Below are 13,808 nucleotides of genomic sequence, written 5' to 3'. Positions count from 1 at the left end.
AGGAGCACCAAATTGAGAAGAATCCATCAGTGCTAGGCTTCTCTCCATCATCTTCAGTAAGCTGTGGGGAACAGGAGAGGTGCCTACTCACTGAAGGACAACCTGGTCTTCCAGAAGGGCATGAAACTTCTAGACACATGAGCAAGAAAAGCAAATCAGAGCAACAGAAAAACTTCAAGGCAACAGTATCTATGTAGCTCATTTGAAGAAATAAAACAGCCTTTCTAGTGACTTTCCAACCACTTCATGCCTGGTTTTCTCCTCAGCATCCCTCCTTGCTCTCTCCAGCACAGTTCCTCATACACCACATGCACAAGCAGTAAGCAACACGAGCCCCAGCACCAGCGCCAAGGCAGGGAGATACCTTGGAAGTGAGGCACAGCTGCTGCCTTTCGAACTGAGCCCCCTCTGCTGCCCACTCCCTCAGCCTCAGGCAGGACTGCATCCATCATCCCCAACAACAAACAAGGTTTGGAGATTTAGGGTGTTTTCCCTCCTCAAATCAATTAAGACTGCAATTCAAACAAGCACTTGATCAAACTGATAAACTTTATTTCAAGCTGGTAAAAGAACTCTTTGAGTACCAGTAAAGGCCAGGAGAAATGGGACAGACAGACATGAATACAATTAAATAAAGGGAAAATGGGACTCTATACAAGACATACATGTACAGAACAGAAAAGACATCTGTATATTCTTTACCAGGTCTTGCCAACATGAAGCATCACTGGAAATCAACTATACTGGGCCTTCTTGACTTTTTCCCCCTCCCCAGCCCCCCCCCACCCCTGTAATGCAATTCAGTACTTCTCCATATACCGAGACTCAGAATTTCATTTGAGATGCACAAAATGTGTGGCACTTCACAGGGTACACAAAAAGCTAAAGAGTTTTGTTCAATGTTTCATAGGTTGCAATATCTAAATTTCAGTTCAAGGTATTTCTTGAGAGACAAACTATCAAGTGATATTCACACAGAGGGAGTTGTGCAAAGGCATTTTAGGCTATGGCTAGAACACTGTGGAAGATGCATGGATACAAGACTCTCCCCTCTCCCCCAGCGCAAATTCCTTAAATTCCCTTCTTACCATCCCTCTCCTGCAGCAGCCACTCTAGGAACACTGGCCATCAGTCAGCTTTTGTCTTCTTTAGTAAGCTATTTCTGTAGCCCTGAAGTGTCTTTACAGTGTTCAAGCTGGGCTGCCTCTCCTCAGGCACTGAATGCTTTAAAAGAAACTTTCCAGCTGTTACATTTATTGGCTGCTTTTTGGGACACAAATGTCAGCTGTGGTAGTCACTGCACTGTCCTAAGCCTCCTGCAGTCCTTGCTTGCAGTTTGTGTCACCTGTGGGAGAACAGAGCAGCCTGTGTAACTGCTAAGCAGTTGCCATACTGACACAATGAAAACTGCATATTACGGAAACAGCTGATCTAGAGCTCTTCTGAAACAGGGTGGGGAAGGTATTGCAGTTCTTCAGCCAGTCTTTAGGGAACAAAACTGTGTTAGTACATCCAGAAACATCCCTAACCATTCTAAAATAAACCTCTTTACTGCTGCACTCTTCAGTACAGAACTTGAGTCTGCTAGTTAAAAGGGCTACATCAACTGAAGGCTTCCTGCAGAGCCCTAGGGACAGGTTAGCAAAGACACACCAGGTATCAGCAGCGACTGAATGCATCCAACGATCATGTTGCACTGCAGCACAGAATGGTGCTTTCAATGGTCAGCATCAACCAACTGCCAAAGGACGTCCAAGCTTCACTTTGAATCTTGTCACACTTGGGGCTACTGCAGATGTGGATCATACTGCACTGGTTTCAATTACCTCATCCGTATTTAATTCCTATAATCTTGTTCGTATCAGCTTGGCTGGGATTCCACATTCTTGCTGTAACAGGGTTAAAGCAGAGATTGACCATTTCTTGAGGAAGGTGTGTAGGTAGTTTGGTCTTCAGCTGACAAGGGGACAGCACACAGTTGGCTTCTAATTTATTGCAAGCAAGCCTAGAGAAGACAGTGTTCTCCTGAGTTTGCAGGAGAGCGCTCTGAAGAACGGGGTTAAACCCAAGAGGCCATTTCACTATGGTAGAAAAATTTTCAGCAAACCAATTCAGTGCTGTGGCTCAGGTTCAGGAGTTCTTAGCAGTTAAACCTTCAAGGATGCACTTTCCCACTGTACATGCTGTAATTTGTCTCCACACTTTAGATCTCATGGAGTTCACACAGATATCTGCGCATTGAAGCCTCCTGCTCAAGGCACCCAAGGGCTGGTTAACGGCAGGTTGTTATTGCATGACCTTGGCTGTCAGTTTTGTGTTGATTTGTGACAAAATCCATCCTTACACAACTTACTCTTCTTGGGCAAAGAAGGTATAGCAGAAAGCACCACAGTCTTACAGGGTAAAAACCAAAGTGTAATGGAAGGGCCAGCTGCTCATCTGTAGCTGCAAAGGTAACTACTCTGCATCTGTATGCAAGGGTGGGAATAACTTAGAATGAAGAATAACAAAATATTCAACCCCCTCTTATTAAAGCATGAAAAAAGTAGAAGGAGGTGGATGAGCTGCTTCCTTTTCAATGTAGGCTGCTGTTCCAGTTTAGAGACAATCCTAAACTTAATATAATAACTAGGGACAGGACAAGAAGCAGCTTGGACCACAAAAAAGCTGTCAATATGTTACAAGTTCTTCTCCAGAAAAATCAGTCTTATTTGGATGTGTGCACAACTTGCTGCTCTAAGTCTTCAGAGCACTGAAAACATGATATTTCCCCCCAAAAATCCAGTTGACTTTGTCCTGAGTAATAGAGGTACTCATATATAGATGGGATGATATTGTCTGTGATTGAGTTTCTTCCTGCAGGTTGGGCAAGAGTTGGCATTCCGAAGGGAATCACGGAGGCACTGGCTGCAGAAGACATGGCCGCATTTGGTTGACACAATCAGTCGTCCACTTTGCACTATCTGGAGGAAAAGAAAGCATGACAGCTACTTAGAGTCAAGAACTCAACTTGGCTGGCCCGTTGGCACCAAGCAAAAAGGATTTGGAATACCTGGAATCAGTACCTGACTACTACGAAAACAGGGAACGCAAAAATTAGGAGTGTGACCAGCAGGTCAGAGGAAGTTCTCCTCCCACTCTACTCTGCCCCGGTGAGGCCGTATCTGGAGCATTCATGTTCAATAATGCACTCCCCAGCTCAGGAGAGGCAAGGAACTAGTGGATACAGTCCCAATGGAAGCTACAAAGATGCTGATGGGCCTGGAGCATTTACCTGAGGAGGAAAAGCTGGGCCTGCTGAGCCCAGATAAGAGCAGTCAGGAAGGGGATCTGATAAATAGCTAGAGGGTTGGGGGCAAGAGGATGGGGCCGGGCTCTTTTCACCAGTGCCTAGTGACAAGGGGCAACAGCCACAGAAGGTTACACCAAAGCATAAGAAAGAACTTTCCTGTTGGGCTGCTGAAGCCAAGGGAGCAAGCTGCCCAGAGAGGTTGTACAGTCTCCTCTGGAGGAGGATTCCAAACCTACCTGGACATTGCAGTCCCAGGCAGCCTTATCTAGGTGACCCTGCTTTAGCAGTGGGGTTGCACTAGATGATCCCCCAAGGTCCTTCCAACCCCTACCACTCTGATTATTTGAAGAACTATCAGTACCATCTTGGCAAGTCCTTCTCCTGCTCTGCACACCACTCAGACATGACTTAAGAGTTATAAGCAGTTTGACTTTAAATCCAAGCTCTGTACTTCACGGCCAGCTCTCTGCGGCCACCCACATAACTCAAGAGCTGTGCAGCTCATCCTCTGCCCCATTCTCCCTCTGACACAACAGAAATGACATGTGCATCCTTACCTCTGAGTAGCCATCCATGCAAATGGGACAGCTGACAGTACCAGACGGCCTTGGCAGAGAGAGGACAAAACCAGAAAGAACAAGCATCCATAAATTTAACCATGCATGGGGAGTAACTGATACATAAAGCACAATGCAATTACCCAACAGCACAGACTAGCCATAGGGCATTTGGTCTGAAGATCCCCGAGTACCTTCAACTCTCAAGCTGTTGCATTTAATCAGTAGTTAGGGTTTCCCCTACCTAAGGGAAACCAAAGCACTGCTTTCCTTTAGGGGGAAGAAGCGGTTAGTTACCCTGCTCTGTGATGACAAGTGACTGTGCAGGACATGTGTGGCTGTATGAATCTTTGACAGGTCATTAATAAGAGGTTTGTAACCAAGGTATCTATTTGTCCTTTACAGACTATCCACTTGAGATGTGAAGTTGTTGTCAGAAATTAATATGCCACTGTTCGCATGTAACAACGTCCCAGCCTAGTGACAGATACACACCAACAAGTCCCTTCTTACCAAATGGAGGGCAAACATGAGGAAACATCAACAAATACATTTCTACTTAAGAAGAGAGACTGAAGCAGTGTTTTTTACAAGCTGTGCTTACAGCTGCACCTCCCCTGCCTCCAGCTGTTTGGCATACACACTAACAGACACAACTCCTCTGCAGAAAGGATTCTCAGTCAGAAAGAGCGTCCTGCTACTTCTACTTATGGATTCTCTATTTCCAACTATCACAGCAAGCTGCTCTCCTAAGTCTTTACCATAAACACTTAGCTGTATCATGTCACTGACCATGCCAAGCAACAGTTTGTAACTGTTTCAGCTGAACAGGTAGCGTTAGACATTCTTTATCCTGCCATCCCCAGCTTAAGCAGTGATCACTAGTAGAGTTCACCCCTGGTTTCACAGACATTTCACTCCATTAATTATCCAGTTTGACCACCCAAATTCTTTATGCAACAGCTATAACATCGACTCACTTACTACAACTGGTGATAACCTTCCCCATAAGCAAGAGCAATCTAACCCTGCAGGCAGGTTTCTAGCCACCTGTAGCATCAGCAGCTGTGTTGGAATTAAATGCTGCAGCATGGAGTTGTTTTTTTTCAGCGTTACCTAAGCAGAGCAGGAAGGCACTTCCTTGAACAAAAAAGCTGAGATTGAAGGAACAAACCATTAATGTTTTACATTGATGTGTGGGATTTATTCACCTACACAACATCTACAAATCTACTGCTCAAGTGTGCTGTGTTTCAGAGCAGAGAAAGCCCTAAGCGCTTAGGTTAAAATCTAACACCCAAACTTCCATGCCAAGTTCTCTCTTGCTTTGCTTTCCTGTCATCTAAAAGGCTCCAAGCACACCACCCTTACTAAAACCTGTACTTCCCCAAGCCCCCACACACTTTAAAAACCTTCTCTATCACAATTCTTACGCTGTCTCCCCATGTCACATAGACACCTGAACTGGTGTAATTAGTCCAACACATTGTGTCATTCTTAATATCACGAGTGATCTTACAGCAGGACTTCACTGTTGCCCTGCACAATGGGGTCTCTTCTCTGCAGGCACCTGTCTGAAAAGCCAGGTCACAACCTCACATGAAAAGCTATCAGAGCTCCACAACATATATGGTACAGCACACAACTGGCCACAACAGTATTACCTCCACAACTGCTTGGCAACTAGAGTAAGTTAAGACTACAACAATAAGCTGATATAGTTTAGTCCCATATATATATATGAATTTAATTTGGTGTTTGGAAGAGCATAAGGCATACATACTTGGAACCTGCTGTTTCATCTTGCAGTGGTCCTAGCTCTCGAGACACTTTATTTGTCACATATACATCACTGTCTCTTGTTTCATCCTCATCATCACTACTCAGTACACAGCTGTCTGACTGTCTCTGACTTCTTAGTCTGAGGTTTCTCCTTGGTCGCTGATTCTCTGCAATGTAATTGTGGTAGGTTAGACAAAATAATCACCTCCCCGCATCTAACCTTGAAATGGATGATTATAAATAGTCTGCAATGGTTGATCTTTCAAATGGCTCACATTCAGCTGGGTTTAAAGCTAAAAAAATCAGTTTGCCAAACATTAAGTGTCTGGACACTTTCAGACACTGTAAAAATTCTGCCACAAATCTACACAAAGCAGTTGTTTTGTTTGCCCTACAAAGAGTGGAAACATAGTATTAAAGATTCTTGGTGTCTTCAGTTTCATACAGTTATGATAGTTGTGAATAAATTACCCTTCTAGAGCAAAGCTACCTCTCCTTCCAAAAGGCCTTTTGATATTTTTAGTCTAAAGCAGGTATTCCAGAGCTAGGAAAAGTTATCATCAATTTTGGGCTTAGAGAATCCTGCTTGGGGAAAATAACACCACCTGTTTTGAGCAGCTTTGATGTATTTTATTTCAGGTATTTCCTACAAGCTCTAACTGTGAGATTCAAACACAGATTGTGTCCATTCTCTAAGACACTGGCCAGATACTTCAGCATTGTCCTTTGCCTTTTGGTAAATGCAGTTTCCATCAAGGCTGCTCAGGTTTGTAAGTTTGTCTTGGAAGGGCAAACAAAAAAAACTAAGTGGAGGACAATTTCATTATCAATGGTAAAACATCAACTCACCTTCAACAATCTTGTATCAGTAGAGATGGAAGGAAGAAAGAAGAAAATACAATTAGACTGGTGTGCACACCAAATGTTACATACAGAGAGCAGATAAGCCAAGCAATTCCAGAAGAGCAAGCTAAGAAAGGCAGGGTATCCCTCCTGCTTACACATGTCACAAGTACTAGTCAGTCAACTACTCTGAAAAGAGCTAAGTGGCTCTCTGGTTCCACTCATGCTGCTGCAGTGGGATAGAAAAGCAGGCAGCTTATGAACCACCTGAACACCCTTCGCCCTGCCCTCCTAGTTTTAGTGCCCTTATTGGTTTAGGCTGGAGGAGATTCTTTCCCTCTCTCTACCTCAAACAGGCAGATTTGAGTGTGATATCCATCAGTACTTCACAGTAGATTGCCAGCTGCTGAAAAAAATCCCTCCAACCCCAGCCCTGCTATTGTCTTTGGTGGAACTAGCGCTGGGGCAATGCAGATTATCTGGCAAAATTGGAGGCCTGTCCCTTTGCTCAGAGACAACTCCCATGCTATTCTTGCTGCTGGTTTCTGGTTTGCACTGCAGGAGGAGCATCCCAAAACAGATGTTGTCAACTCCACTATGGCCTGGATCAGATATTCATCCAGCTTTAGTAGTAGCAGTAAACATTGAAGTGGATTTTTTTAGGACTTCATGGAATAATAAGCTGAATGAGCTTGTACTGTGCCTAGCTACAGCTGTACTTGGCATCTCTCTGCCTGAAGTCCCTTAAACCTATGTTGCAGCTAAATACTTCATAGAAAGGTTTAGTTGGAAGTGACCTCAAACATCATTTAATTCCAATCCTCTGTCATAGGCAGGGACACCTCCTACTAGAACAGGTCACTCAAGGCTTCATCCCGCCTAGACTTGACCATCTCCAGGAAGGGAGCATTCACAACCTCTCTGTGCAACCTGTTTCAGTGTTTCACGACCCTCACAGTAAAGCGCTTCTTCCTAATACCCAGTTTTGCCTCTTCCAGCTTAAACCTATTACTCCTCATTCTGTCATTACAAGACCTTGTCAATAGTCCCTCCCCAGCCTTCTGGTAGGCCCCCAGCAGACACTGTAAGGTCACTACAAGGTCTCTTCCTCATATTTGTGATGTCCAAGACTGCTATCTCCTTCACTTTTTATCTAAACCATTAGCTTATAACTTTGGTACATCTATTGTAGCTTCAACTTGAAATTTCATCTCCCTGCATTACATGATTGGGCTACATACTCCCCAGGTTCTAGAGCCAAATGATTATCCTCTTACCCTGCAAGTGCAGCTGCAGAATAGGTACTGTGGCAACCTGTGGCTTGTAGCTTTCATGCACTGGCATCTTTAACTTAAAACTTATCCTTGGAGCTGGATTCTATCAGGGAGCATAACAGAAACCTAACTAGACTACAACATTTGTGTGTCATTCTCTACTTACCACAACAGAATCATTGTGAGTTAGATCAACGACAACAGGATCAGAAGATTCACACGTGAGATCTACTACTTCTTCACCAGCTTAAAACCAGAACATTAGAAACAGGATCAGAGACTGCAGAGGAATAAAACCGCCTGCCACTCTTCAACAAGCTGAGCTTTGATTCAGCCTTGCCCTATCCCTCTTCAGAACATATGCAACATTTTACTCAAGCTTTACCCTCAAAAAACCACATAAGAGCATCACCACCATCAGCACTGTCTTTGGCCAGCTGCAGAAGCAAGTGGCTGAGTCCCTCCTACAGTTCTATAGTATGCCAACAGCTTGTGGGAGGTACACAGCAACAGATTATTCAGTGAACACAGAGAAAGGTTTTATTCTTTGTGATAAACATGAATCCTATGGGATATGATGATTTTACAGCACCAGGTTATACAGGTTGCCCTGAAAGGCAGGACATAACTAATAATAAACTTCTGACTATCTTTTTCAGACTTGAGAGCTCCCAAATGTAGTTGGCCACTCTCTGTAGCTGAGCTGCAGTGACTCCCCACTCATCTGACCAGCAGCACCTGAGTAACATTCCACCAGTGATGAATGGGTTGCATCTCACTAACCAACTAAACCAGCTCTCAGCAAGCTTGTTGTTTATAGATGCCACATGAGATGCTTTCTTCCTTCCTCTCCAGTAAAGGGCCTAGAAAGTGGCATAACCACACTAGAAGTAGGATCTCCACCCTCCAGAAGCAATTTCTGTTTGTAATGAGTCAAAAAGAAAGCTTACCACTTTCTTCAAGTTCTATTGGCTCTGCTTCTGAAGCCATTTCTGCAGTAGAAGCCACTAGCCTGTTCCGTTTCCGAGCTTGCCTGGAGTTTACTGCTCCTCCACGGCGCTTTCGCTGAGTCTAAGAGAGAACAAAGATGGAGCACTTTCTTTAGGAGCAATATCAATGTGGCCCTATCTTGGCAGCACCAGTGAAAGCACACAAGGATACACAAAACACTCCCAAGAAAGGCTGTCATGTGCACTCAATGGTGATGTGGGTCCTTCCTACCTGAATCCACCATATCAAGGACAAGACATCACCCCAGATCTCTCATCAGCTGGGTCACTAAGGACAAGTGTGATGGCTCATAAATGAGAAGGCTGATTCAGAGTTCTGCCAAGGTTTTGCATTTCTGATCTACTGCTAGTACCAAGAGATTAAAAAGATGCAGTATCCCAAAACATGAAGTTCCACAAAGTTTTCATAGGCTGCTGTTCCAGTGCATTTCCTGAAAACTCTTAGAACTATTTTGAGAAGTACCACAAAAATGTGTTTGCATTTAGGAGTAAAATACTTACTGTGCTCATGGTGTTCCTTGATCTAAAAACCACAGAAAAAGGAAGAGGTACTAATCCCAAAACAGTAATTGCAAGGAAGGTATAAGGATCAATTCCTTACATTCCTCTCGGTAGCACACTGTTCAGATTGCTCAAGGTCTGGGAATGATGCTCTCCCAAACCTGGAAGAAAAGCAGAAAGAAGATGACCTGTCTGTAATGCTTATTCTCTGAAGTACATCCTCTCTCCAAGATTCCCATTCCTGATTCACTAGCTTCTGTCCAAAGCTAGAGGGGAAGTCCCAGAGTTAAGTATTTGTGCCTCAGACACATGCAGCTGGGCCTGAAGCCTCCATCATCGGTACCCATTTCCTAAACTCAATACCAAAACAAGCTGCTTTGTTACAACCAACTGGGAAAGTTCTAAGGTGAAGCCATTATTAATCTGTGAAGTGAACAAGTGAAGATAAATGGAAAGCAACTGTTTCGAAGCCATGTTTTCTGTGTGGGCAGAAATCCCTGGGAAACGTGCAATAAGCAACCATTTTCAGAGAACAAGAAGTTCCAGGTATGCAGTTCCCTTCTCCAACCTGCCTCCAGATTCCAAAAGGTGGGAGCTGAACAGCTCAAGAGGATTTTGAATTAAGCAGAGCAGAGGAAAATCAGTTTAGTAGTACCTGTGGATGTGGAAGGGAATTATTAGAAGAAAATTCTTCACTGAAAAGGATATCAAACACCTGAACAGGCTGCCCAGGCAGGTGGTTGAACCTCCATCCCTGCAGGTGTTCAAAAGAGACAGAAATGTGGTACTGAGGGTTTAGCACCAGACTTGGTAGAATTAGAGACTGGCTGGACTGGATGATCTCAGAGGTGATTTCCAACCAAAGTGATTCTATGATCATCATTATCAATATGACCCATCTTAGGAGAGTCATGTTTATAAACAAAACAAATTCAGACTGCCAGAATTTATTAAGAGTCTCATGAGCCAGCAGTACTCCTGTCTTGCAAGAACTAACCTATTCTGTGGGGCTACGGATTTCACATACTAAGTTCCAATGTTTTCATCTTTACACACACATCAATCAATAAAAAGTCCTTAAGGATTTTCTAAGCCTCAGCAGCACTCTGTGTAACACTATGATTTGTTATACAGGACTGGCTAGCTAAAACACAATTAACAAAGTCTCCATGCTCTCCCACAACAGTCACTTTCAAAACAGCACCAAGCCTCCCTTGGGAGTGGATAATACAAAGCTACTATCTCCTGTCAACCTGCATCAGCCTCCCTCCTCCTTAAGCAGCAAGTAACTCCAGCTGAAGCTGCCGGCAAGCCTATCTACTACACCTGTAGCAAATTACATTCAGACAGCAATTAAAAATCCTTGAATTAAGTTTCTTTTTAGTAATTCGACTCTTTAAAACGTGAAGACATAGCAGAGCAACTTAACAAGCCAGTAAAGCCTTCTAAGTTTCGCAGCTGCAGGAGGACACAGTAGCATGAAAAGCCACTCCTCCTTCCTCCCACAGCTGGAGCAGTTATTGCTCCTGTCATTTTGCTCCCCGAAGGGCCCGAGCAGTGTTGTCCTCATGACAAAAGTCAAGGCTTACTCCAGCTAGCTCACGAGTATTTTAAGGACTAGATCTGCCAACCTTTCTCTGTTCAGGTAGAAACCTGAGATAAAAGGAAAGCCATTTAAACGAAGCATGTTTACACTAGGAGCAAAGGAATGCTCCCTTCTATATTCATCACCTTGCTCTCCTGTTAATTTTTTTCCTCTCTACAAGTGTTAAGATCTTCACTAGGTTCCAAGTGACCTAACCTAGCGTGTTTGAATTGTAATTCCAAAACCCCCTCAGGATTCTCTAGCCAACATAAACCAAAAACTTTCCATACACCGCTCTGAAAACCGTGTCTTGGTCTCACACGCTTTGCTGAAGCCAGATTTCTTCAGTCATTGCAAGAAGTAAGCATTTTTACCACACACTAACATTAACATCATTATCACCCTAAACACTAAAACCACACCATGTAAATTTCTGGTGTGTGCGAGGTGCAGCTGACAAGACCAGTACACAGTGTACATCACAACATGCCACGCTAGGCTTGTAAGATTTTACTTCTCACTTCTACAACCTATTTTTGCACCCTTAACAACAGAATACACCTCAAAGACACAGCATGCATTAAAAAAACCCACAAAACTATTATCAGAAGATACACATACCAACAACAAAGAGACAGTCATCATTTTTTCATCACAAACAACACTCATCTGCCATTTCACCCTTACAAACTTTCCTATCATGTATTTCCAGGACAACCTCCTCATTTTTTTTTCAGATAGACCTCACCAGCCTCAGCGACAACAAAATCTGAGTTCTATCCAAATTACATCAAGCAGTTCAATCACTACAAAGAGTAAAGATGAGAGCAAAACAGCTACCACAGAGATACACCTTCCTGACTGCTCCAAGGAATCAGCTGCGTCTGCAGGTAAGACATACACAGGTGTTAAGCAGCTCAACAAAGGAAGCCCAGAAGAAGAAGAAAACAAATTAAAAAATAAGAGAAGGGAACACAACACCCACAGAACAAACCTCACCAAAATTCTTCATTAGTCAGATGTCCTACTTCACAAACAACAAAAACCTGAAGACTGGCCAAAGAAAAAACTCCTCACTACTCTTACCGCACAACTCTATGCCACAGCTTACTTCCAATAGTCCAAAACTCAGAAACAGAATGAAACAAGATGCTGAGTCTTTCCATGCTCTGCAGTGGAGGTGTGGGGGGACGCCGAGGTAGGACAGCAGCTCTCCCTCCACTCCTGCTGTCACACAAAATGGGAGGACAGACTACCAGCTTCACACCGCCTGATCTACTGCACGTCCTGAGCCGCTCCTGTTCCTTCAGAGGATAGGAGCTGCGCCATCAGCTCTTGTCCAGCACTTGTGTCTCCCAGGTCAAGCCACGCTCTGAACGGCCCCCGCAGCACACGCAGCTCCTGACGCAGCGAGCAGCCCCCGAGCCGGAGCGGTCCACACGCCGAGGCTGCTCTTACTCTCGCTGGCACGCCGGGCAGGCCTAGCTGCGCCCCGACCCGAGCTGCCGGCTGCCCGGCGCTAAAGAGAAGCCGCCGCGCCGGACGGCGGGGCCACAGCCGACCTTGAAGGCTGGGCTTGGGCGCTCGCAGGCCCCGGGCCCCCCCCCGGAGCGGCGGAGACTAAAACAATCGGTAAAAAGCAGACGGTCCGGAGAGCGGAGAGGCGGGACACACCGCACGGCAACGCGGGAGGCAGGCCCAGGACAGGTGAGGGGGAGCCTCTCAGGGCCGCCACAGCGGCGGGCAGGGCCGTGCCCCCGCTCCACCCCCGGAGAAGAGAGCTCAGGTTACCGTCCCCGCGGAGGAAAACGAAGCAGCGCCGGCGGCGCCCCGCTGCACAGGGCCCTGTTCCCAGCGCCGACGGAAGATGCCTCTTCTCCCCCGCTCCCCTCAGCGTCGGTCTATCCCGCCCCTCCCCCATGGCGGCCGGGCGCGGCAGCCTTCCCCATTTCCCCTTGTTCCCTTCACCTGCCGCCCGCCGTCCCGGACGCCTCAAAAAGGCAGGGCGGGTCCGGTAGCTCCCAGAGAGCGCTCACAAGCCCCCAGCAGAGCCCCGCGGCCCGCAGCGCTCACCCTCAGCCGCCGGCCCGGCAGCTGCGTAACGAAGGGCCCGCCTCTGCTCCTCCGCCATTGGCAGAGCCCGCCAGCTGCTCACATCAATCACAAAGCCGTTGGGCAGCGGTCCCGCCCACTCCCCGGCCCCGCGGCACGCTGGGAGCTGTAGTCCGCCGCGCGGCTGGGGGCGGAGCACGCCTGCCTGCGCGGGCAGCTGTCAGCCGGCAGCGACTGCGGTGAGCGGGGAAGGAGCGCGGGTGTGCAGCGAACACGGCTGGGCGGCACCCCCCGGCTTCCTCTCCTCATCTGGGCACTGGAACACATCAGCACACCACAGCCGTGCTGCGCTGTGAGGGCGTTTGTGGACTGGCCATATACAGGGCAATGAGCGCTCTCCAATTTGCAGCTTTTGGCACCATTTCGGGGGGATTTTTCCAGGAATCTGCCACTCAGATCAGACAGGTGACACCTCTGATTTTATAAGGCTGTTCTGTCAGATGATTTAAGAGTCAACAGATTCACAGAATGGTTTGGGATGGAAAGGACCTTCGAGACCATCTAGTTCCAACCACGTGCCATGGGCACCTACTAGACCAGATCACTCGAAGTCTCATGCAGCCTGGCTTTGAACACCTCCAGGAAGGGCACATCCATGACATATCTGGCCAGACTGTTCTAGTGTCTTACTACCCCCACTGCAAACAATTTCTTTGTAAAATCCAGTGTAAATCTGCTCTCTTCAAGTTCAGATCCATTCCCTCTCTTGCCATCACTACATGCTCTTCTAAGAAGTCCCTTCCCAGCTTTCTCACAGGCCCTCTTCAGGTCCTGGAAGGCTGCTCAGTTGTCTGCTCTGAGCCTTCTCTTCTCCAGGCTCAACAGTCCACACTTTCTTAGTCAGTACCCATA

The 13,808-nt window shown here is 46.2% G+C and overlaps 1 protein-coding gene across 1 annotated transcript; it reads right to left on the bottom strand.

The window, feature by feature from the left end:
- Nucleotides 1–531: 531 nt before the first annotated feature.
- On the bottom strand, nt 532–12,846 carry RNF4 (ring finger protein 4). The gene is made up of 8 exons (XM_064151578.1): nt 12,813–12,846; nt 9,260–9,420; nt 8,699–8,819; nt 7,915–7,994; nt 6,481–6,490; nt 5,633–5,798; nt 3,850–3,898; nt 532–2,963 (listed from the first exon to the last, which is right to left on the bottom strand). Exons 2-8 carry the CDS (start codon nt 9,266–9,268, stop codon nt 2,814–2,816), a joined length of 585 nt encoding a protein of 194 aa, XP_064007648.1. The 5' UTR covers nt 9,269–9,420; nt 12,813–12,846; the 3' UTR covers nt 532–2,813.
- Nucleotides 12,847–13,808: the final 962 nt, after the last annotated feature.

Source organism: Pogoniulus pusillus, chromosome 11, assembly GCF_015220805.1.
Source record: "Pogoniulus pusillus isolate bPogPus1 chromosome 11, bPogPus1.pri, whole genome shotgun sequence".
NCBI lineage: Eukaryota > Metazoa > Chordata > Aves > Piciformes > Lybiidae > Pogoniulus > Pogoniulus pusillus.
The sequence above is the reverse complement of the archived record's forward strand: the minus strand, read 5'-3'. Positions and strand labels throughout refer to the sequence as shown.